The 23496-nt window shown below is 49.5% G+C and overlaps 2 protein-coding genes across 2 annotated transcripts; one reads left to right on the top strand and one right to left on the bottom strand.

Annotated features, from left to right (window-relative positions):
* The first annotated feature begins 4806 nt into the window (after window positions 1–4806).
* Window positions 4807–15280, top strand: DFFA (DNA fragmentation factor subunit alpha). Its single transcript, XM_038746541.1, has 6 exons — window positions 4807–4945; window positions 10789–10950; window positions 12310–12452; window positions 13197–13386; window positions 13600–13754; window positions 14442–15280. The coding sequence occupies exons 1-6, from the start codon at window positions 4831–4833 to the stop codon at window positions 14643–14645; spliced, it is 969 nt and encodes a 322-aa protein (XP_038602469.1). The 5' UTR covers window positions 4807–4830; the 3' UTR covers window positions 14646–15280.
* Window positions 15281–18409: 3129 nt separating this feature from the next.
* On the bottom strand, window positions 18410–23073 carry LOC119928358 (cortistatin-like). Its single transcript, XM_038746543.1, has 2 exons — window positions 22883–23073; window positions 18410–18709 (listed from the first exon to the last, which is right to left on the bottom strand). The coding sequence occupies exons 1-2, from the start codon at window positions 23006–23008 to the stop codon at window positions 18494–18496; spliced, it is 342 nt and encodes a 113-aa protein (XP_038602471.1). The 5' UTR covers window positions 23009–23073; the 3' UTR covers window positions 18410–18493.
* Window positions 23074–23496: the final 423 nt, after the last annotated feature.

Genomic DNA, 23496 nt, shown 5'->3' with positions numbered 1-23496 from the left:
CGGGAAGTACAAGTTGGCAACATAGAGAGACGGTCCCTACCCAACAGTGGGCTCACAGTCTAAAAGGGGGAGACAGAGAGAATTAATCAATCAATCAATCGTATTTATTGAGCGCTTACTGTGTGCAGAGCACTGGACTAAGCACTTGGGAAGTACAAGTTGCCAACATATTGAGATGGTCCCTACCCAACAACGGGCTCACAGTCTGGAAGGGGCAGACAGACAACAAAAAAAATATGTAGACAGATGTCAAAATCGTCAGAACAAATAGAATTATAGCTATATGCACATCACCAACAAAATAAATAGAATAGTAAATATGTACAAGTACAATAGAGTAATAAATCATCATCATCATCAATCGTATTTATTGAGCGCTTACTGTGTGCAGAGCACTGTACTAAGCGCTTGGGAAGTATCTGTACAGATATATACAAGTGCTGTGGGGAGGGGAAGGAGGTAGGGCGGGGGGCGATGGGGAGGAGGAGAAGAATAAGGGGGCTCAGTCTGGGAAGGCTTCTTGTAGGAGGTGAGCTCTCAGTAGGGCTTTGAAGGGAGGAAGAGAGCTAGCTTGGTGGATGTTCATTCATTCATTCATTCATGTGTATTTATTGAGCGCTTACTGTGTGCAGAGCACTGTACTAAGCGCTTGGGAAGTACAAGTCGGCTGCAGACTCTACCCCGAAGCCCTGGTATCTTTCTCAGGGCCTGGGTGGACAACCACCTCTCCACAGAGTCCACTCACTTCCAGGCAACGGGACCGACTGGCGTTCCCATTAAAGGGTGTTTTGTTTGTTTGTTTTTACCTTCAGCATATTCTGGAGTCAAAATATCAGGGCCCATATTTAGGTTTCTTAAATATTTTTCTGGCCTATGTCCTTTTTTCTTTCTGATTGCCTAAATAATAATAATAATAATAATAATAATGGCATTTATTAAGCGCTTACTATGTGCAAAGCACTGTTCTAAGCGCTGGGTGGGGGGATACAGGGTGATCAAGTTGTCCCACGTGGGGCTCACAGTCTTAATCCCCATTTTACAGATGAGGGAACTGAGGCTCAGATAAGTTAAGTGACTTGCCCAAGGTCACACAGCAGACGTGGATTTGAACCCATGACCTCTGACTCCAAAGCCCGTGCTCTTTCCACTGAGCCACGCTGCTTCTAAATCATATTCCAATTAACAACAACGGTATTTGTTAAGCACTTATTATGTGTCAAGCACTGTTCTAAGCGCAGGGTAGATACAAGGTAATCAGGTTGTCCCACGGGGGGCTCACTGTCTTCATCCCCATTTTACAGATGAGTTTACTGAGGCATAGAAAAGTTAAGCGACTGATGGATTTAATTTTATTAATGAAGTAGGAGGCCAGATAGTTGGGGGTGACTGGCCCAAAGGCACACAGCTGATAAATGTGACTGAAGGCAGGATTAGAACCCATGACCTCAGACTCCCAAGCCCGGGCTCTTTCCACTAAGCCACGCTGCTTCTCTGGAATACCAATTCCAGATTTCCGGCCCCCACCAGCACACACACACACCACCTCCAGTATATCAGACAAATACATGAAATCTTTGAAAGCTTTCAGTAGGTGTGTCTGTGGGGGTGGTGGTTAGAAACCTTTTTAGGGGATTTTTTTTTCTTTGTGCATACTTCAGTGGAGCATTGAAAAGTATTCTCATTTTTTTTTATTTACTTAACCTCCTTCATCCTGGAGAAATTTAAATCAGCCATGAGCCCTGAGGTATGAATATCTGCAGACCTTTCAAGTTGAAAATGAAGGACCTGGAAAAGAAACTTATTGAATTCGCTGTTTTTGTCCCTTTGGAAAATGTAATTGCCTATTTCATTTCGATGTTTAAATAACTGGCTTATTTATGTGTGAGCTGGTAGGAATAGTTTTACAATAATAAAGTTACCTTAATGTTCGTCTCCTGCATAGACATAAATAAATAGATTTAATAATTAGAAGCAGAGTAATTAAGCAAACATGCAATACAGACTGAAAATTTCAGGCTGGCTCAGCAAGGGGGTGCGGGGCTGATAATAATAACGATGGCATTTGTTAAGCGCTATGTCCTTTTTTCTTTCTGATTGCCTAAATCATATTCCAATTAATAGTAATGGTATTTGTTAAGCACTTACTATGTGTCAAGCACTGTTCTAAGCGCTGAGGGAGATACAGGGTAATCAGGTTGTCCCACGTGGGGCTCACAGTCTCAATCCCCATTTTACAGATGAGGTAACTGAGGCTAAGAGAAGCAAAGTGACTCGCCCAAGGTCACACAGCAGACACGCTGATATGGTTTATCTCTTTAAATGGGCCTGATAGGATTTGTCAGGAGAAGCAGCGTGGCTCAGTGAAAAGAGCCCGGGCTTGGGAGGCAGAGGTCATGGGTTCTAATCCCGATTCCGCCACTGGTCAGCTGTGTGACTTTGGGCGAGTCACTTCACTTCTCTGGGCCTCAGTTACCTCATCTGTCAAATGGGGATGAAGACTGTGAGTCCCACGGGGGACAACCTGACTACCTTGTATGTACCCCTTAGAACAGGGCTTGGCACATAGTAAGCTTTGGGCAAATACTGTTATTATTATTATTATTATTATTATTATTATTATTATTATTCTTTGTCAGCCCACCTACCCTAGGTAAGACTGCACACCTCGGCCAGCGTCTGAGGGAGGAAGCCCCCAAGGGCCCGAAAAACATAGTAAGCACTTGGCAAATACTATTATTATTATTATTATTATTATTATTATTATTATTATTATTATTATTTGTCGTCCCACCCGCCCTAGGTAAGACTGCACAACTCGGCCAGCGCCTAAGGGAGGAAGCCCCCAAGGGCCCGAAAAACATAGTAAGCGCTTGGCAAAGACCATTATTATTAGTATTATTAATTATTAATAACAATAACAAATTAGTATTATTAATTATTATTATTATTATTATTTGTCGGCCCACCCGCCCTAGGTAAGACTGCACAACTCGGCCAGCGCCTGCGGGAGGAAGCCCCCAAGGGCCCGAAAAACATAGTAATGGTAAATACGATTAATTATTATTATTATTATTATTATTATTATTATTATTATTATTATTATTTGTCGGCCCACCCGCCCTAAGTAAGACTGCACAACTCGGCCAGCGCCTGAGGGAGGAAGCCCCCAAGGGCTCGAAAAACTACGTTTCCCGGCAGGCAGCGCGGTGCCGCCCTGTGCGCATGCGCAATAGGCGCCCTGCGCGCGCGCGCGCGCGCTCTCATTCTCTCTCTTCTCTCTCTCTTCTCCCTCCCCTCCCCCCCCGCCCGGGAGGAAGCGGCGGCGGTCTGAAAAACTACACTTCCCGGCAGGCAGCGCGTGCGCGGCCCTGCGCGCATGCGCGGGAAGCGCTCTTCACCTGCCTCGTCTCTCTCTGGGCGCTTCATTCATTCATTCATTCATTCATTCAATCAATCGTATTTATGGAGCGCTTACTGTGCGCACAGCACTGTACTAATGGCTTGGGAAGCCCAAGTTGGCAACATAGAGAGACGGTCCCTACCCAACAGTGGGCTCACAGTCTAGAAGGGGGAGACAGGCAACAAGACAGAACATATGAACAAAATAAAATAAATAGAATAAATATGTACAAGTAAAATAAATAAATAAATATAGTAATAAATACGTAGAAACATATAGACAGGTGCTGTGGGGAGGGGAAGGAGGTAAGGCGGGGGGATGGATAGGGGAGGAGGGGGAGAGGAAGGAGGGGGCTCAGTCTGGGAAGGCCTCCTGGAGGAGGTGAGCTCTCAGTAGGGCTTTGAAGGGAAGTGTAAGGGCAGTGCAGAAGGAAGTGGGAGAAGAGGAAATGAGGACTTAGGGTTGGAGGAGATGTGCCTTCAATAAGGCCCTGAAGGTGGGGAGCGTGTTGGATTTGGAGAGGGCCTTCAAGGCCCTACTGAGAGCTCACCTCCTCCAGGAGGCCTTCCCAGACTGAGCCCCCTCCTTCCTCTCCCCCTCCTTCCCCTCCCCACAGCACCTGTATATATGTACATATGTTTGTATGTATTTATTACTCTATTTATTTATTTTATTCGTACGTGCTTACCCTATTTTATTTTGTTAATATGTTTTGCTGTATATATGGTTGTACATATTTATTACTCTATTTATTTATTTATTTATTTATTTATTTTACTTGTACATTTCTATCCTATTTATTTTATTTTGTTGGTATGTTTGGTTCTGTTCTCTGTCTCCCCCTTTTAGACTGTGAGCCCACTGTTGGGTAGGGACTGTCTCTATGTGTTGCCAATTTGTACTTCCCAAGCGCTTAGTACAGTGCTCTGCACATAGTAAGCGCTCAATAAATACGATTGATTGATTGATTGATTGCTGTGTTCTCTGTCTCCCCCTTCTAGACTGTGAGCCCGCTGTTGGGTAGGGACCGTCTCTCTATGTTGCCAACTTGTACTTCCCAAGCGCTTAGTCCAGTGCTCTGCACACAGTAAGCGCTCAATAAATAGTGATTGATTGATTGATTGTTCGGCCCGGGACGGGGCGAGGAAGGGGCGGCGGGGTCGAAAGACTGCATTTCCCAGCGGGCGGCGCGCGCCTGCGCATGCGCGGGAAGCGCCCTTCGCCGGCCGCGACGGGGCGATGGGGGGGTCGAAAGACTACATTTCCCGGCAGGCAGCGCGTTCTTGCGCAAGCGCGGGAGCCGCCTTTGGCCTCGAGGAAGGGGCGGTGGGGTCGAAAGACTACACTTCCCGGCAGGCAGCGCGTGCGTGCGCATGCGCGGGGGGCGCCCTCTGGCTGCAGCGACGGGGCGGTGCGCTCAGTGGGCAGAGATGGAGGCCCCGGGCGGAGAGTTGGTGGCCACCAAGGCCTGTATTGTGCGCAGGACTGGTAGCCGGGAGCAGCACGGGGTGGCCGCCTCCGGCCTCAAGCAACTGAGGCACAAAGGTGCGTGGGGGAATTCATTCCTTTGGGCAATCGTCATTTCTACACTGTGAGCCCACTGTTGGGTAGGGACTGTCTCTATATGTTGCCAATTTGTACTTCCCAAGCGCTTAGTCCAGTGCTCTGCACATAGTAAGCGTTCAATAAATACGATTGATTGATTGACCGTCTCTAGATGTCGCCAACTTGGACTTCCCAAGCGCTCAGCACACGGTAAGCGCTCAATAAACTGTGAGCCCACTGTTGGGCAATAATAATGTTGGCATTTGTTAAGCGCTTGCTGTGTGCAAAGCACTGTTCTAAGCGCTGGGGGGGATGCAGAGTGATCAGGTTGTCCCATGTGGGGTTCACAGTCCTAATGCCCATTCAATCAATCAATCAATCAATCGTATTGAGCGCTTACTGTGTGCAGAGCACTGGACTAAGCGCTTGGGAAGTCCAAGTTGGCAACATAGAGAGACGGTCCCTACCCAACAGCGGGCTCACAGTCCCCATCCCCCCCGCCTTACCTCCTTCCCCTCCCCACAGCACCTATATATATATGTGTATGTTTGTACAGATTTATTACTCTATTTATTTTACTTGTACATTTTTACTATCTTTTTTATTGTGTTAATATGTGTTGTTTTGTTGTCCGTCTCCCCCCCCTTCTAGACTGTGAGCCCGCTGTTGAGTAGGGACCGTCTCTAGATGTTGCCAACTTGTACTTCCCAAGCGCTTAGCACAGGGCTCTGCACACAGTAAGCGCTCAATAAGTACGAATGAATGAATGAATGAATGAATGAATGAATGCAGGGCGGGAGGGATGCAGGGGGGGCATTCATTAGATTTCCCTCCCTCCTCTCCCCTCCCCTTCCATCCCCCTCCCCGACCTACCTCCTTCCCCTCCCCACAGCACCTGTATATATGTTTGTACTGATTTATTACTCTATTTATTTTACTTGTACGTATTTTCTATTCTATTTATTTTATTTTGTTAATACGTTTGGTGGTGGTGTCTGCCTCCCCCTTCTAGACTGTGAGCCCGCTGTTGGGTAGGGCCCGTCTCTAGATGTTGCCAACTTGGACTTCCCAAGCGCTTAGTACAGTGCTCTGCACACAGTAAGCGCTCAATAAATACGGTTGAATGAATGAATGGGCAGATGCCATGATGATGATTATTACCCCATTCATTCATTCAATTGTATTTATTGAGCGCTTACTGTGTGCGGAGCACTGGACTAAGTGCTTGGTGGGGGCAGTGGGAGGGACGCGGAAAAGGCTGTGGGGCCGTTGTTGGGTAGGGACTGTCTCTCTCTATTGCCGAATTGTAATAGTAATAATAGTATTTATTAAGCGCTTACTAGGTGCCAAGCATTGTTCCAAGCGCTGGGGGGGGGATACAAGGTAATCAGGTTGGCCCACATGGGGCTCACAGTCTTCATCCCCATTTTACAGATGAGGGAACTGAGGCCCAGAGAATGATGGCATTTGTTAAGCGCTTACTATGTGCAAAGCACTGTTCTAAGCGCTGGGGGGATACAAGGTAATCAGGTTGTCCCACGTGGGGCTCACGGTCTTCATCCCCATTTTACAGATGAGGGGACTGAGTCCCAGAGAATGATGGCATTTGTTAAGCGCTTACTAGGTGCCAAGCACTGTTCCAAGCGCTGGAGGGGGAATACAAGGTAATCAGGTTGTCCCACATGGGGCTCACAGTCTTCGTCCCCATTTTACAGATGAGGGAACTGAGGCCCAGAGAATGATGGCATTTGTTAAGCGCTTACTATATGCAAAGCACTGTTCTAAGCGCTGAGGGGGGATACAAGGTCATCAGGTTGTCCTACATGAGGCTCACTGTCTTAATCCCCATTTTACAGATGAGGGAACTGAGGCCCAGAGAATGATAATGATGGCATTTATTAAGGGCTTACTATGTGCAAAGCACCGTTCTAAGCGCTGGGGAGGTTACAAGGTGATCAGGTTGTCCCACGGCGGTGGGGGTTCACAGTCTTAATCCCCATTTTACAGATGAGGGAACTGAGGCCCAGAGAATGATAATGATGGCATTTATTAAGGGCTTACTATGTGCAAAGCACTGTTCTAAGCGCTGAGGAGGTTACAAGGTGATCAGGTTGTCCCACGGCAGGGGGGCTCACAGTCTTCATCCCCATTTTACAGATGAGGGAACTGAGGCCCAGAGCAGTGAAGTGACTTGCCCAAAGTCTCACAGCCGACAAGTGGCGGAGCCGGGATTAGAACCCATGACCTCCGACTCCAAAGCCTGTGCTCTTTCCACTGAGCCACGCTGCTTCTCTTGTACTTCCCAAGCGCTTAGTCCAGTGCTCTGGACACAGTAAGCGCTCAATAAATACGATTGAATGAAATGCTCTGCACACGATCAGTGAAGCAGCATGGCTCAGTGGAAAGAGCCCGGGCTTTGGAGTCAGAGGTCATGGGTTCAAATTCCGGCTCCGCCACTTGCCAGCTGTGTGACTTTGGGCAAGTCACTTCACTTCTCTGGGCCTCAGTTCCCTCATCTGGAAAATGGGGATGAAGACTGTGAGCCCCCCGTGGGACAACCTGATCACCTTGTAACCTCCCCAGCGCTTAGAACAGTGCTTTGCACATAGTAAGCGCCTAATAAATGCATTTGCAGATGATGGGGTCGGAGAGGGAGGGAATAGAGGGCTTGTGGTCCCTGGGGGTGGGGAGGGAAGATAGGAGGGTTGGGAATGGGGTGGCAGGAAAGACAGGGTATTCCCGAGAAGGGCTGGAGGGAAAGGGGAGTGTACTGGTTGAGAGTTTGGGGAAGCAGCGAGGCACGGGGGACCCAGGAGTCCCGGAGAGGAGCTGGAAGCCGGGCCGGGTCAATCAATCAATCAATGAATCAATCAATCAATCTCATTTATTGAGCACTTACTGTGTGCAGAGCACTGGACTAAGCGCTTGGGATGTACAAGTTGGCAACATACAGAGACGGCCCCTACCCTACTTGTACATCATTAACAAAATAAATAGAATAGTAAATAGACTTTTAGACTTTTAGACTGTGAGCCCACTGTTGGGTAGGGACTGTCTCTATGTGTTGCCAATTTGTACTTCCCAAGCGCTTAGTACAGTGCTCTGCACATAGTAAGCGCTCAATAAATATGATTGATTGATTGATTGATTGATAAATACATACAAGTAAAATAAATAGAATGATAAATCTGTACAAATATATCCACAGGGGCTGTGGGGAGGGGAAGGAGGTAGGGCGGGGGGGATGGGGAGGAGGAGAGGAAAAAAGGGGCTCAGTCTGGGAATCAATCAATCAATCAATCAATCGTATTTATTGAGCGCTCACTGTGTGCAGAGCACCCTGTGTGAACACCCCCTGGCCCGTGGTTTCCCAGGCCTGGCTCCCGACCTGGCCCTTTGGGACTTTCCAGCGTGAGGGGGAATTGGCTTTGTAGCCATTCATTCATTCAGTCATATTTATTGAGCGCTGACTGTGTGCAGAGCACTGGACTGAGCGCTTGGGAAGTCCAAGTTGGCAACGTAGAGAGACGGTCCCTACCCAACAGCGGGCTCGCAGTCTCGAAGGGGGAGACAGAGTACAAAACAAAACATATTTAACAAAATAAAATAAATAGAATATGTACAAGTAAAATCAGTCAATCAGTCGTATTTATTGAGCGCTGACTGTGTGCAGAGCACTGGACTAAGCGCTTGGGAAGTACAAGTTGGCAACACATAGAGACAGGCCCTACCCAACAGTGGGCTCACAGTCTACAGTCTAGAGTAATAAATCCGTACAAACATATATACGGTATAGCCAGAACGAGAAAGAAGGCCAGTTATAGTGGGAGCCGCCCTCAGACCTGTTCTGATCACCCCACCACCCCTCCTTGTTGGCCTTCCTTCCTTCCTTCCTTCCTTCCTTCCTTCCTTCCTTCCTTCCTTCCTTCCTTCCTTCCTTCCTTCCTTCCTTCCTTCCTTCCTTCCTTCCTTCCTTCCTTCCTTCCTTCCTTCCTTCCTTCCTTCCTTCCTTCCTTCCTTCCTTCCTTCCTTCCTTCCTTCCTTCCTTCCTTCCTTCCTTCCTTCCTTCCTTCCTTCCTTCCTTCCTTCCTTCCTTCCTTCCTTCCTTCCTTCCTTCCTTCCTTCCTTCCTTCCTTCCTTCCTTCCTTCCTTCCTTCCTTCCTTCCTTCCTTCCTTCCTTCCTTCCTTCCTTCCTTCCTTCCTTCCTTCCTTCCTTCCTTCCTTCCTTCCTTCCTTCCTTCCTTCCTTCCTTCCTTCCTTCCTTCCTTCCTTCCTTCCTTCCTTCCTTCCTTCCTTCCTTCCTTCCTTCCTTCCTTCCTTCCTTCCTTCCTTCCTTCCTTCCTTCCTTCCTTCCTTCCTTCCTTCCTTCCTTCCTTCCTTCCTTCCTTCCTTCCCCCCTCGTCCCCCTCTCCATCCCCCCCATCTTATCTCCTTCCCTTCCCCACAGCACCTGTATATATGTGTGTACATATTTGTTACCCTATTTATTTATTTATTTTACTTGTACATGTCTATTCTATTTATTTTATTTTATTAATATGTTTGGTTTTGTTCTCTGTCTCCCCCTTTTAGACTGTGAGCCCACTGTTGGGTAGGGACTGTCTCTATATGTTGCCAACTTGTACTTCCCAAGCGCTTAGTACAGTGCTCTGCACACAGTAAGCGCTCAATAAATACGATTGATTGATTGATTAGTGGAATGTGGACTAGAGGGTAGTTGCCAGGGCATTTCTTCGGTGAGGATGGGGGAACAATTCCCCTTGTCTCACTCAGTTCCCCTCTCCATCCCCCCCCACCCCCCGTCTTACCTCCTTCCCTTCCCCACAGCACCTGTATATACGTATATATGTTTGTACATATTTATTACTCTATTTATTTATCTTACTTGTACATATCTATTCTATTTATTTTATTTTGTTAGTATGTTTGGTTTTGTTCTCTGTCTCCCCCCTTTTAGACTGTGAGCCCACTGTTGGGTAGGGACTGTCTCTATATGTTGCCAACTTGTACTTCCCAAGCGCTTAGTACAGTGCACACAGTGTACTCTGCACACAGTAAGCGCTCAATAAATACGATTGATTCATTGATTAGTGGAATCTGGACTACAGGGTAGTTGCCAGGGCATTTCTTCGGCAAGGCTGGGTAAACAATTCCCCTTGCCTCAGTTCCCCTCTCCATCCCCCCGTCTTACCTCCTTCCCTTCCCCACAGCACCTGTATATATGTATATATGTTTGTACATATTTATTACTCTATTTATTTATCTTACTTGTACATATCTATTCTATTTATTTTATTTTGTTAGTACGTTTGGTTTTGTTCTCTGTCTCCCCCTTTTAGACTGTGAGCCCACTGTTGGGTAGGGACCGTCTCTATATGTTGCCAACTTGTACTTCCCAAGCGCTTAGTCCAGTGCTCTGCACACAGTAAGCGCTCAATAAATACGATTGATTGATTGATTAGTGGAATGTGGACTAGAGGGTAGTTGCCAGGGCATTTCTTCGGTGAGGATGGGGGAACAATTCCCCTTGTCTCACTCAGTTCCCCTCTCCATCCCCCCCACCCCCCGTCTTACCTCCTTCCCTTCCCCACAGCACCTGTATATATGTTTGTACATATTTATTACTCTATTTATTTTACTTGTACATATCTATTCTATTTATTTTATTAATATGTTTGGTTTTGTTCTCTGTCTCCCCCTTCTAGACTGTGAGCCCACTGTTGGGTAGGGACCATCTCTATATGTTGCCAACTTGTACTTCCCAAGTGCTTAGTACAGTGCTCTGCACACAGTAACCGCTCAATAAATACGATTGATTGATTGATTGATTGAATCTCTTTCAGCTTGTGATATTCTGGCCATTGACAAATCCATGGAACCCATCACCCTAGTCCTGGCCGAAGATGGCACCATAGTAGATGATGAAGATTACTTCCTGTGCTTACCGTCCAACACCAAGTTTGTGGTGCTGGCTAGGAATGAGAAATGGGAATACAGCAATACGGGTAGGTGGGCTGAATCTACGCGGGAATCCGTGAATCGGATGTGTCTGGAATAGTTAAGCCCGACCACCAGCTCTGCGGGGGAACCAGACTTGAGTCAGGAACTCCTGGGATGACAGGAGAGTGAAATTATATTAGGCTGTGGCCCGTAGAAGAAGTGTGTAGCACCAGGAACACAGGGGATTTGCGTAGCAGCTTTCCTCAGAGAGGAACCGAGCCCTTCTATATGTTCTGTATGCCCTTAATTTTCTTCTTTTCCCCCTGAAGTCGGAAACCTGGATCCTGGAGAAAAGGACAATTAGTGTCCTTGAGGAGAATGGCTTTCCCTTGAAAGCGAAAGGGTAGGGATGCCAATTCAAAACGCTACTTCCTGTAACACGTAAAATCCCAAAAGGAGAAGTTATGGGAAGCAGCTTGGCGTAGGGGAAAGAGCACAGGCTTGGGAGGCCGAGGACCTGGATTCTAACCCTGGCTCTGCCACTTAATAATAATAATAATGGTGATGGCATTTGTTAAGCGCTTACTATGTGCAGAGCACTGTTCTAAGCGCTGGGGGGGAATACAAGGTGATCGAGTTGTCCCACGTGGGGCTCACAGTCTTAATCCCCATTGTCCAGATGAGGTAACTGAGGCTCAGAGAAGTGAATTGGCTTGCCCAAGGTCACACAGCAGACATGTGGCGGAGCGGGATTCAAACCCGTGACCTCTGACTCCAAAGCCCGGGCTGTTTCCACTGAGCCACCCTGCTTCTCCAAGCACGCTGGAGCACGCCGCTTGCGTGCTGTGTGACCGTGGACAAGTCACTTAACTTCCCTGGTCCTCGGTTTCCTCCTCTGTAAAATGGGGATTACACCCTACTCCTAGTTAGACATCGAGCCTCAGGTGGGACAGGGGCTCCGTCCAACCTGAGTAGTACAGAGTTTGGCATTTAGTAAAATGCTTAACAAGTGCCATAGTTATTATTGTTCTCACGCAGACTGGGGCCTTGGGTTGGGCCACTGCAAGTTTTGGGTACGGAGATTGGGATTTGGCGTGCGGTGAATGTGGTTTGGGCTTTGGAAATTGGGGGTTTGGGTGTGGAGTGCAGAGTTCGAGGCCCCAAGGATGGGAGCATACCCAACCGGGCACAAGGAAAGTTTCGACCTGAAGCAGTCTGGTGGGGACGGAGCCGGCAGCCGAGCCCGCCGGGAATTTCCCCAGATGGCTTCCAGGTTTGGTCTCTGACCGGTTTGAGATCCGACGTCATCAGGCAGTCGGCTCGGCGCGTCTCTGGGTAGCATCAAGGGTGGGGTGAGGGGGCACGAAGCGGGGCTGTCCCTGGCTTATTCTCACTGGTGCCCGGCATTCCCTCCTGGGTGGCAGATGGTGGCACCGCCTGGCTCTGTCAGGAATCCGTCGACGAAGATGAAACAGATGGCAGGGCCGGGCTGAAGTGGAAGAATGTGGCCAGGCAGCTGAGGGAGGATCTGTCCAACATCATTCTGATGTCAGAGGAAGACCTCCAAGTAAGTCCTCTCCTCCGGCCCAGGTCGCCTCCCAGGGCCCTCGCTGTCTCTGCCTGTGGGCTCACTAATTCCCAAATCCTTTGATTCCCCAAAAACCAACCAAGCCTCCTCACTCGCTGCAGAGTTCTCTCTCTGGGAACCTTGGCTCTACTTCCCGGATTTCCCAGGGAGCTCTTCCTAGCCCAAACGGCTCCGTTTTCTCCTCCCCGAGCTGTGATTTCACTAAGAGGATTACTCTTGCTTTCATGTTCGCAGTGTACTTTGTAATCATTTTTATTGGCCCTCCTCCCTACCATACCGGGAAAAGCGTTAGTGTTATTAACCTCCTTTACGGGAAAGGAAAATTTAACCCAGGGAAGTTAAGCGCCTGTCTCAGTCACCCCGCAACGCCTCATTAGACTCCAAACCGTCGGACTCTGCCTTTTAAGTAACAGCACTCCCGCCAAGTGCGGGAGAGTGGTCCCCGGGGAGGATTCGGGCAGGATCTATTTATTATGTGGGACGGCCCAAGATAACGTGTCCCCACTTGGATTTTCACTGCCCAGTTTCCAGTTGTTTGAAATAGCGTCATTCCTTCCTGCGTGGCCCGTATCACGAGTGAATGCTGCACCCGCGATGATCGGACTGTCTTGACGTGTTCAAACTGGCTAAACGGCTCGCCGCTTCGGCGAACTGACTAAGCCTCTTTATCTCGAGTTACCGTATTCGTAATTAGCAGTCATTTGTTCCCTTTGCGTTTGCCAGGTGCTCATTGATGCCCCGTGTTCAGATTTGGCCCTGGAGCTGGCCCAGAGCCACGTGAAAACCCAGGGGCTCCAGAACACCCTCCAGCAGGTCCTGGACAAGCGGGAGGAAGCGCGTCAGTCCAGGCAACTCCTGGAGCTCTACCTGCAGGCACTGGACAAGGAGGGAAGCCTCCTGAACAAGCAGGCAGGTAGGGATCGCCGCGGAGAGCGGAGACGGGGCCGGCCATCTCGGGGAGGAGACGGGAAGGGACGGAAAGTTAATGGGGAAGAGACGGGCGACCCGGCCCCGGCGCGATGACCCGGCCGTCGCTTATCCGAGCTGCCCGCTATGCTCGGTGTTTTTTTGCGTGGCAGTAGCGTCAGGTGGCGTGTTCATTACAAGTCTCATTGCTGCCTTGCAGAGCCAGAAGCCGGTTTCTTCCCCGAAGAGATGGATGAGGTGGATACGGGCGGCGGCAGCCCCGAGGGAGCCCCCAAAATCGCACTCGGCAACCAGATCCTGTCGGCGCTGAAGAAGCCCTCCCCAGAACTGAGCTTGTCCAGCCAAGATTTAGAGGTGGGTGGGAGCCAGGGGCCCCATCCCTAGAGAGCTCCTCGGCACGGGGCGAGGCAGGGGAAAAGGGCGCTTATCTCTTCCGCCCGGAGACCCTGAACGTAGCTGCCCAGGCCCCCACTTCCTCACATCCCCACCCCTGAGCATGCGCTTTTTCCACACTCCAGCCAGAGGCTGGGAAAACCTGATGCTGCTGCAGAGCAGGGAGGGCAGACGGGACCAAATCTAATCCGGAGGGAAAGAAAATCCACCGGGTCGATCCTCTGAGACTTCTCCCAGCTCCCTAAATAGATTGTTTTGCGTCTGCCACCCTGGGCCCCCAAAGGAAAAACCTTCAGCTTTGCTCCCGCTCTGTTTATTCCTGAACCTCCGGGTTCCCCTGGTCCTCTGCTGTGCCTGTCGTATGTGAAAGGGGAGGAAACACTGTTGACTTCAGAACTGGGCCGGGCAGTTTCTTTGAATTCGGTATGTAAACAAGGCTTGTTTTAACCCTCTTCTGGGCTTGCGAGAGTCGCCTGCGGTGGAGGATGGAGGTGAGCAGCGAATAGACGCCACCCCCGAATTGAGGCCGATTCTTCCGTTCTGCCACCTCGAGAGCGGGGTCCGCCGAAGAAATGATGGGAGAGCTTAGGGGGTGCGGGGAGAGGAGATGGAAGGAGAGCGGGGCGGTGACTCTCGTTCTTGCTGCAGCTGGTTACCCAGGAAGACCCGAGCGCCCTGGCCTCGGCCTTGAGCTGGGACAAGGAGAGAGCGGGCGCCGTCCACCGGGCCTGCGGCCTGGAGCTTGCCCGCCGCCACCAGCAGCTCCAGAGCCTCCGATCCCTCAGGAACGTGTCCGCCCGGAAGAACCCGGTGCCCTCGGAAGACCAGTCGAGCTCCAAGCGGGCCAAGTGAAATCCTGGGGGCCCGCCCGTGACCGGCGGCGGGGAAACCACAGTGCCAGCTGGGCATCTGGGCTTCCAAAGGAGCAGCCTGCTCGTCCCTAAGCACCTCGACTGCCTGCGAGGATTTCCGAGCGCACCCTTCCCTCCTGTAGAGACGGTGACCCCTGAGGCCGGTTCCCTCGGACGGAGGGGTTGACTGGAGGGCTGACAGAGACGGCGCGGGAAACCTTGGCCTGGCCCAGACCCGCGACTTTCTTGACCCCGGATGCCAGAACGTGAATATTCGAGGAACCCAAGCACACGCGCTAGTCTGGGTGAAAGTCCCTCGAGAGAGCGATGTGAAGGGAACGTGTTTTCTTGGCGCCAGTCGTTGTCCGCGGGGGCTGTGGCCAGGTGCTGGGGCCTGCCCGGCGGAGGAGGTGGGGAAAGCTGGGTTCCCCCGTTTCTTTCGAGACGTTTTGTCAATTCGCAGGTGGCAGGGCCAGCTCGGTCTCTTATTCTTAATGTGATCGCAGTCGGTAGCGGGAAATGATTCACGAATGCTCTGGAAAGCTTACGGCCTCGTGCGTTTGAACGTTTTATCTCTGGGAAACTTAAACGGTTATTAAATCGCTTTCCGCTCGGCATCTGCCAAGCAAAATCTCACGGTCTGCGTGTTTCTGGACAGACTTGAATCTGTTTGTTTACGGTGTCTGCCCGAGGGGTGGGGAGGCTTCCTTCGTGTTTCTGAAACATGCTTGGAGGGAGAAGGAATGCCTCAGCTCAGGGAAACACGGAGACGCCACAACAGCCAAACTGCTCCTCTGAGAGGCGGAGGCCGTGGGGAAGGGATTGCTTTAATTATTACTCTTGGAGAAGTGAAGGAGGAGAAGACTTTAGGCGGCAGACCCTGTGGCGTGTCTAATCGGGAGTCTCTGACTCAACCCAGGACTCCAGCCTCTTGGCCTTTCCTGGGAGGCCTCGACAGGAAATGTCCCAGTCATCAGCACTGCTGGCGGGAGTACGTAGCTTGGTCCTAAGTGTTTGGGAGAGTGCAACAGAGTTAGAAGACGTGGTCCGAGCCCACGCGGCTCGGCTCACCCCGGCACTCTGACCTGAGACCTAAGAGTTTCCAGTCAAGGCCGAAAAGGCCCGAATTAGCGGCTTTTTGGCCGGTTTGCTTCCTCAGCCCGCTCAGCCCTCGTCACCTCCCTTAAAAAATCCCGCCCCATTTTGACTTCCACACTCAAAGGACCCCAAAGAAATTACAGAGGGGAGGAAGAACTCCAGCCGGCAGGGCTTGTTGCCTCCCAAATGGGGCTGACTTAAATGCTCTAACCGCCTGGAGAGAGTGAAGGCCGTCGGTCCCCCCGCCCCGCAACAGTTAGCGGGATTTGGGAGAGGGGGGTCTTTACCCTCCGCACAGCAGCCGCGGGAATCATCTCATCGCAAAGCGTGGTTGCGCCGGTACGGCGGTAACTTGGACCTGAAGACGTGAGATAGGGCTGACGAGGGAGTGAGTTCCCAATCTCCGGACGGGAGGGGGAAAGGAAAAGGAAATTCCACATGGCTTCCTCGCCCTTGGAGTGAAGGTAACGGGCGGCTTTCCAGGACCGATGAACTTTACATTAGCACGTGCCGCGCTTTCAGCCCGGGTCAGCCCCATTAGACAGCTGGCTCTGACGGGAGCTAATCACCACTTACCAGCCTTTAATTTCTGGATAAAAGCAAAAGGAAAAACTAATGGCTTTTTCATTTTCCAGGGAGCGGGGAATAGAATGAATAGTGACGTGAATCACCCAATATTAGCCGTGAGCATTACTGATGCACCTTTACTGTCCCAAGAGGGTAACCGTTTAATTTTCTAACGATTCCCATTTTTCTGTTTTATCTGTGAGGTTTTAAAATTATTATTAATAATACATTACAATTTTAAAGCCTGGGAGATGATTATTAATAGATTTGGTGCCTGGCAAAACGTAAACGCGTTGGGTTTTAAAGTACCTTAGCGGTTCCTTGGGAATTCATGGCGTGCACTGCAGCTGCAGCAGAAGCCCAACCTGTACAGAGTTTTGGGTGCTAATTGTTAAACTCATTGTTTAAGGTCTAAATTATCGTTAAAGCTGTTTTGCAGACAGCCTCCTACCTGCTCTATCTGGGCCAAGTCAGAATTTAGAAAACATTTCTTTTTACTCCCTTATTACCTCTAGGGAGTTGGGGGCAGGTTGATTTGAAGAAGCGTGGGCCAGCCGTGTCTTATGATACTCTCAACTGCCTGCACTGAGGGATGAGAGAAATCGGCCCGGCTATTTTAAAGTAAGAAAGGCGGCTTCGGTCTCGGAGCGGCAAAAGAGGTGGCTGCTGAATTGCCTGGGAGACAGGGAGTTTTGGGATCGGGAAGAGTTGGCTCCGTTGCAAGATGGGGTTTCTGCCGCAAGTCCCAGAAAGAAGGCCGGCCCGTGGGACTGGAGGCCTAGAAATCTTCCACAAAGTGGATAATCCAGGATCACCTGTACTGCCCAGCTTCAGGATTATCTAAAGAGTTGTCCGGGTTGCTTCCATCAATCAATCAATCGTATTTATTGAGCGCTTACTGTGTGCAGAGCACTGTACTAAGCGCTTGGGAAGTACAAATCGGCAACATATAGGGACAGTCCCTACCCAACAGTGGGCTCATCAGCCAATCTTCTTTGGACAACTCACGGCGACAACCTCGGAACGGAGTTTTGGGCAGATGAGAGGGTAAGTTGAGGCATGATATCCTCTCTCAGCTCCTAGTGTTATAATGTGGGACTATCAGAAAGTTAGAGGGCAGGGTAAGGGGGAGTTTGATCTCTAAGAAGTCTTCCTGTGCCAAAATGTGCCAAAATGGCTCTCCCTTTCTCCCCCCTTTCCCCAGAATGGGTTAGAACCGTTCGTTCTCATATGCTGAGCTGCTTTAGCCTTGCCCAGGGAGACTGAGAGCCCGGATCCAGGACCAGAAGGGCTTTCACTGACCCCCTACACGCCGCAGAGTAAATGATGTGTGGTGAAAGATCTCCAGAAGCGGCGGCAGTGCTTGGACGCTAACCGTGAGCCCTCTCCCCTCGCACGCTGACCCAATTCTTAGTTAACCGTGCCTCAGACAGAAATGTGGGTGGAGGTAATTGTCTCGCAGACCTTGCACCTCTTTACTGAGTTACGTACGGTGTAATTAGGGCAAGCAGTGGACCAGACCGGTCAGCGCAGGCCGAGACAGTGGGTGAGCTCACTCCCCCATTATCCCAGGATGGAGAGAGATACAGTGCTCTGTGTCTTACCCAGTTTTTCCATATTAAAACCTCCCCGCTCAGCTATTAGGGAAAAATCACTCAGGGCTAAAATTTGGCATCTCAGACTGACGACTGAAATTCCCATTGAGTATGTTTGATGCAAGTAGGAGGCATTAAATCAAGGGTTCCTGATCTGATGGAAAAGGAACACGATGGGGTGAGGATTTGGGTTTTAGAGGTCCGACCTACTAGAGTTATCGAGTAGGTTGGGGTTTGGCCTTGGCCAAAGGCCGGCTTCCTTCGGCCACGTGAAAAGGTGGGCAAAAAGTGTCAAGGCTCGTGGCGGCACAGACCGAGGGGCAATGGTCATAACATGCAGGCGTTCTCCCCCCGGACCCTCCCAAAATAGTCTCCCCTTCCCTTTCGGCTCCCGGCCGACAGGGTCGGATAGTAGGTGCGGCGTGCCTGTTTTTTTCAATAGGAAAATGGTCTTTTTTTTTCCTCCATGCATGGTGGGGACATTAGACATGGGGCCCAGAAGAGATTACTGCTTCATTCTCACTTTTATTAAGACCGAAGAATCTGAAACAGGCCCAGCCCGAGGACGGAGGATGAGGATGAGGTTCGGCTAGCAGGAGGAGAAGGTCTTCCAGAAGAAGTTCTTGCAGGGCCCTCTCTCCCGGAGCGGGGACTGATTAAGCAGGGCCCTCTCCTGCCGGTCGGTCAGCGCTACGGCCTCGTCCCTGAGCGGGGGCATTTCCTTCCCGGGAGCGGTCCAGTCGTACAGGGCGGAGAGGAGAGTCAGGAGGCTGTTTGTCTTCACTTCCGCGACTTCCTGCAGGTGCTTGGAGAAAGGAAGCGGCGGCAATCACTCCGCATTGTAAGGAAGAAAAGCGGCAATCTGGTTGGGCCGCTGGTGGAGGAACCCAGATGGCTCCTTGGAACACCCCCAGCGAGTGAATTGGATGTAAATTAGTTGGGATCACCTGCTGGGAAGCATCAGTGTCATCACTGTTTTTTACCTAGATGCTTTTGGATGTATGTATCGATCAATCAATGGTATTTCTTGAGCGCCTACTGTGTGCACAGCACTGTACTAGGCGCTTGGGACAGTACAGTATAACGAAGCTGGTAGACATGTTCCCTAACCACAATAAACTTACAGCCTAGGCATTAATTATAAGTGTGCAGCCTGTCATCAACTGTTTGATACAGGTTTCACTTTTAGGAGAAAGTGCTCCACTTTAAAGCAGCGGTTTACTTGGATGTTTTTCAGAAGAGGTTTGAAACTCATAATAGCAGCACCTTGGATTTCTGTAGCGTTTTTGGTTTCCAAAGGGCTTTCCCATAAAGCTATCTCATTTTACGCTCACAATCTCTCTGAGCTAGGTCTTGTTATTCCCGTTTTGCGGTTGAGGAAACTGAGGTACACAGATGGTAAAAGACTTGCTCAAGGTCGCCCAGCAGGCTGGTGGCCCACCTGGGACTGAAACCCAGGTGATTTGGGTTCAAATCCCAGCTCCACCAACTGTCAGCTGTGTGACTTTGGGCAAGTCACTTAACTTCTCTGTGCCCCAGTTACCTGTAAAATGGGGATTAAGACTGTGAGCTCCCCGTGGGACAACCTGATCAACCTTGTAACCTCCCCAGCACCTAGTAAGCACTTAATAAGTGCCATTATTATTATTATTAGGCTTTTTTATTTGCCAGAACAAATTGATGCTCGTTGATATCATTAGGAAGTGAATTACTGCATCCCCAATTCATTTGATTATTCGTGAATATTTGGAGAATATCTTGGTCATAACAACTCACTAAAACCAAGAGGCACATAAATTAGTTTTTAAGACTAGTCCATGAATTTGGGAAATTTTTTTCTAACAGAAACAAGAATAATTTTTTTAATAAAGCCAGTCCATGCTTTTCAAATTCAGTTTCAATTGTGAATGCAGACTGTGTGCCTATCCAAAACCAAATATTGTTGTAACCAGGTCAACAAGGGAAATGCTATTCAGACCCCCTTTCTGTTTATCTTCCAGTTTGTGAATAAACAGAAAGTCAGTCCTTCCTGCCTTTTTAGTTCCCAAGTGATTTCCCAGTTTAGCGGATGAACAACTGGAGATCCCGAGCGGGCGAAGAGCCGACACTCAAACTTTCCCCCAAGTGACTGCGCAGATGTTCTGCTCGTGATGTTTCTCTTGTTTCTGCTGATTCTCCCTCCTTCCATGTATCCAGTAGCTCCTTGCCTGCTTCTGCCCCGCTTCCAACAGTTCCCCCTGCTCATTTCATTTGGCAACTTTGCCCTTGGAAGGAAGGATGTGACCCTGTGCTCTCAAACTTGCAGGGATAAAACACCAGGTGGGGAGGTAATTAAGTCTCTAGTCCCTCCCTGTATTGGCAAGGACAAGTTCTCTCTGGAGACCCAGGTGTGCAGGTTGAGATCTGAACTAAACAGAGACGGGGGCTTTCTGGGATCTTCCACCACGAGCACCAATCAATCAATCGTATTTATTGAGCGCTTACCGTGTGCAGAGCACTGTACTAAGCGCTTGGGAAGTACAAGTTGGCAACATAGAGAGACAGTCCCTACCCAACAGTGGGCTCACAGTCTAAAAGACTGTGTCCCCATGGACCTCTCACCCATCTGAAGTGGCCCCTGCTAGCATTTGTCCCTTGTGATCTAGTTACAGAACTGTACAAAGCTTTCATGAGTGCTCTCAAATCAATCAATCAATCAATCAATCGTATTTATTGAGTGCTTACTATGTGCAGAGCACTGTACTAAGCGCTTGGGAAGTACAAATTGGCAACACATGAGACAGTCCCTACCCAACAGTGGGCTCACAGTCTAAAAGGGGGAGACAGAGAACAGAACCAAACATACCAACAAAATAAAATAAATAGGATAGAAATGTACAAGTAAAATAAATAAATAGAGTAATAAATATGTACAACCATATATACATATATACAGGTGCTGTGGGGAAGGGAAGGAGGTAAGACGGGGGGATGGAGAGGGGGACGAGGGGGAGAGGAAAGAAGGGGCTCAGTCTGGGAAGGCCTCCTGGAGGAGGTGAGCTCTCAGCAGGGCCTTGAAGATAATAAAATAAAATTAATTAATAAAATTAATTAAAAGTTACCTGAGTCAATTTGCATGCTTAAACAAGTCTAAAAAAAAAAAGAAAAGCTACCTCTGTGTAGCTCTGTTTTTAATCAACAGTATTTATTGAGCATCTGTGTGCAGAAGCTGTACTAAGCGCTTAGGAAAACCCCACTTTTCACTCTTTTTAATCTGTTTTTTAACGCCGTTTTCAGGTCAGCCCCCTGGAATCCGGCAAGGTCATCATGTAAACAGACTGCTCCGGTTGAGCGATTCTGCCTGCTGAGGAAAGCCGTTTCCTTCGAGCTGCCTAAGCCGAATCCATTTGGGAAAAGTTTTCCCTCGCCCTCTCAACCTCCAATCTGTCTTCCTCGATGAAAACCCAAAGCAGCCGATAGCCGGACCTACATTCGTTTACTTTGGTTGTTCCCAGGTGTGTTAGTGGCCAGTGTGTTAGTGTTCACTCATTTAAGTCTCCTAACCGTTTCATTCTTCGCTGCTCAGCTTCTCTGCCTGCTGACAAAAGGCAGCGGCGAACTGATGAAAAACGGCCAGCCTGAAGTTCATCCTATAATTTTAGTGAAAGATCCTTTTTTAATGGTCAAGTTTATGTACTGGTTCTTGGAAATTTTTCAAAAGGAAAAAGAGTGGAGTAAATCACAGCCGAGTTTGAAAATCCCTATCGCGGTCAATTTAATGATGTCAGTTAATTTTCACCAGTGAGGACATTGACTCTATAAATTCGCATTTTAGAAATGTGGGTGATGAATGAATACGCGCTTTGGCAGCTGAGTGATTATGTTGGAAGAGGCTGTTTTACAATCCCGGGGCATTTCCGAGGCTAACGGATGGATGGGGATGGTTGGCAGAGGTGCGTTGCTCGGATTTCAGAGGTGGCTAACCGAACTCGTCTCCTGCTCCCTCCTGGAGCAGTTGGTTAGGGTTTTGTTAAGCACTTCCCAAGGGGCAAGCACTGTGCTAAGCGCTGAGTTATTGACAGAACGGACACAGTCCCTGCCTCCATAGGGCTCACGTTATTATTTGAAAAGTGCTTATAATGTACCAGTGCACTGGTCAGATTGGACGCAGAACTAGTCCCATAGGGGACTCGCAATAAGTAGAGAGGGGAAAACGTATTTAATCTCCATTTTTCAGTTGAGGAAACTGAGGTGCCGAAAAGTGAAGTGAGTTGCCCAAGGTCACACAGCAAGCAATTAAAGAAACAGCATGGCACCGCGGACAGAGCATGGGCCGGGAGTCAGGTCGTGGATTCTAGCCCCGGCTCGGCCGCTTGTCTGTTGTGTGGGTTTGGGCAAGTTGCTTCATTTCTCTGGGCTTCAGTTGCCTCATCTGTGAAATGGGGATTGACACTGTGAGGCCCACGTGGGACGGGGACTATGTCCGATCCCATTTGCTTGTATCCCCAGTGCTTAGTACAGTGCCTGGCACATAGTAAGGGCTTAACAAATACCACAATTATTATTAATAAGTGTCAGGCCCAGGGTTAGAACTCAGGTCCTCTGACTCCCAGACTTGTACTCCTTTCACTAGGCCATGCCGCTCCGCACATTTTAGGGACAGCAGGTATCTTAGCCCCATTTTAAGGGTGAGGAAACTGCGGCCTAGAGCACTTAGCTTGCCCAGCAGAGCAGAGATTAGACCCCTGCATCTCAACTCCTGGTCCCAAGATCCTTCCTCTAACTCAGTCCTTTGGATGAAAACGCAGGTGGAACCGAAAACCACAGCGGTAGGAGGAGGAAAAAGGAGGGAAGAACGAGAAGGGAGAAGTCATCTCCTCTTCCCACCGGATGTGGAAGTACTGGTGAACACACCGGTAGGGCCAAAAGGGGCGGGAGAAGAAGTTAACGGTAGCGGTGTGAGTACGAACGGGCGTTCGATGTGTCCGTCCTTCCTTACCTTGCTCTCTTTGGAGGTGAGGCTGTCCTCGAGGGGCAGGGCGGTAGCGGTGGCCACGGCCCAGGAGACCAGAAGCAGGAGGGAAAGGGCGAGCGGCGGCTGTACGCTGAACGTGGTCTGGTACATCTTTCCCGCTCTCCCGACCGCTCCGTTGCCGGCTCTGAAACGAGCAACCCGCGCCTTTTTTTTATCGTCTGGGGCAGAAACTCAACCCCTAGCTGAAATGTTTTTATACGCCAACAGCCCCCTCCCACCCTTCCCTCATGCTCAAGCAGTGACGCACACGATAGGGAGTAATTAGCTCCCCAAAATGTGGAATTGCTTTAGTTTTAACCCCTTAATTAGCGAGCCTGCCCTTCCCCGATGAGTGCGTTCGCCGATCGTTTCATCGCGGGTGCATTCACTTCGGGGGGAAAAAAAAAATATCCCCACTTCCTCATCATTATCCCCGTAACAAGCAGGAAGCTGTGAGCACAAAAGAGGGTGATTTAACAGAAAATTGCCTTTGCACGTGGGGAAGAGTTGCCACCAGGAATGTTACTGATGGAAAAGGAACTGAGATGTTCTATTCAGAAGATGTGAAGTTTGGATCCTGGTAACATCTGAAATCAATT

This window comes from Tachyglossus aculeatus, chromosome 5, assembly GCF_015852505.1.
Source record: "Tachyglossus aculeatus isolate mTacAcu1 chromosome 5, mTacAcu1.pri, whole genome shotgun sequence".
In the NCBI taxonomy this organism is placed as follows: Eukaryota; Metazoa; Chordata; class Mammalia; order Monotremata; family Tachyglossidae; genus Tachyglossus; species Tachyglossus aculeatus.
Note: the sequence above shows the minus strand (reverse complement) of the source record. Positions and strands in the feature narration are given on the sequence as shown.

Bases quoted from the DNA above. Each gene is read 5' to 3' on its own strand.
- DFFA (XM_038746541.1), top strand. From the start codon at position 4,831: ATGGAGGCCCCGGGCGGAGAGTTGGTGGCCACCAAGGCCTGTATTGTG. The intron at 10,951-12,309 runs GTAGGTGGGCTG...CCTGGGTGGCAG, and splicing joins ATGGGAATACAGCAATACGG to ATGGTGGCACCGCCTGGCTC. The intron at 12,453-13,196 runs GTAAGTCCTCTC...TGCGTTTGCCAG, and splicing joins TGTCAGAGGAAGACCTCCAA to GTGCTCATTGATGCCCCGTG.
- LOC119928358 (XM_038746543.1), bottom strand. From the start codon at position 23,008: ATGTACCAGACCACGTTCAGCGTACAGCCGCCGCTCGCCCTTTCCCTC. The intron at 18,710-22,882 runs GTAAGGAAGGAC...CCTTTCTCCAAG, and splicing joins TCACCTCCAAAGAGAGCAAG to CACCTGCAGGAAGTCGCGGA.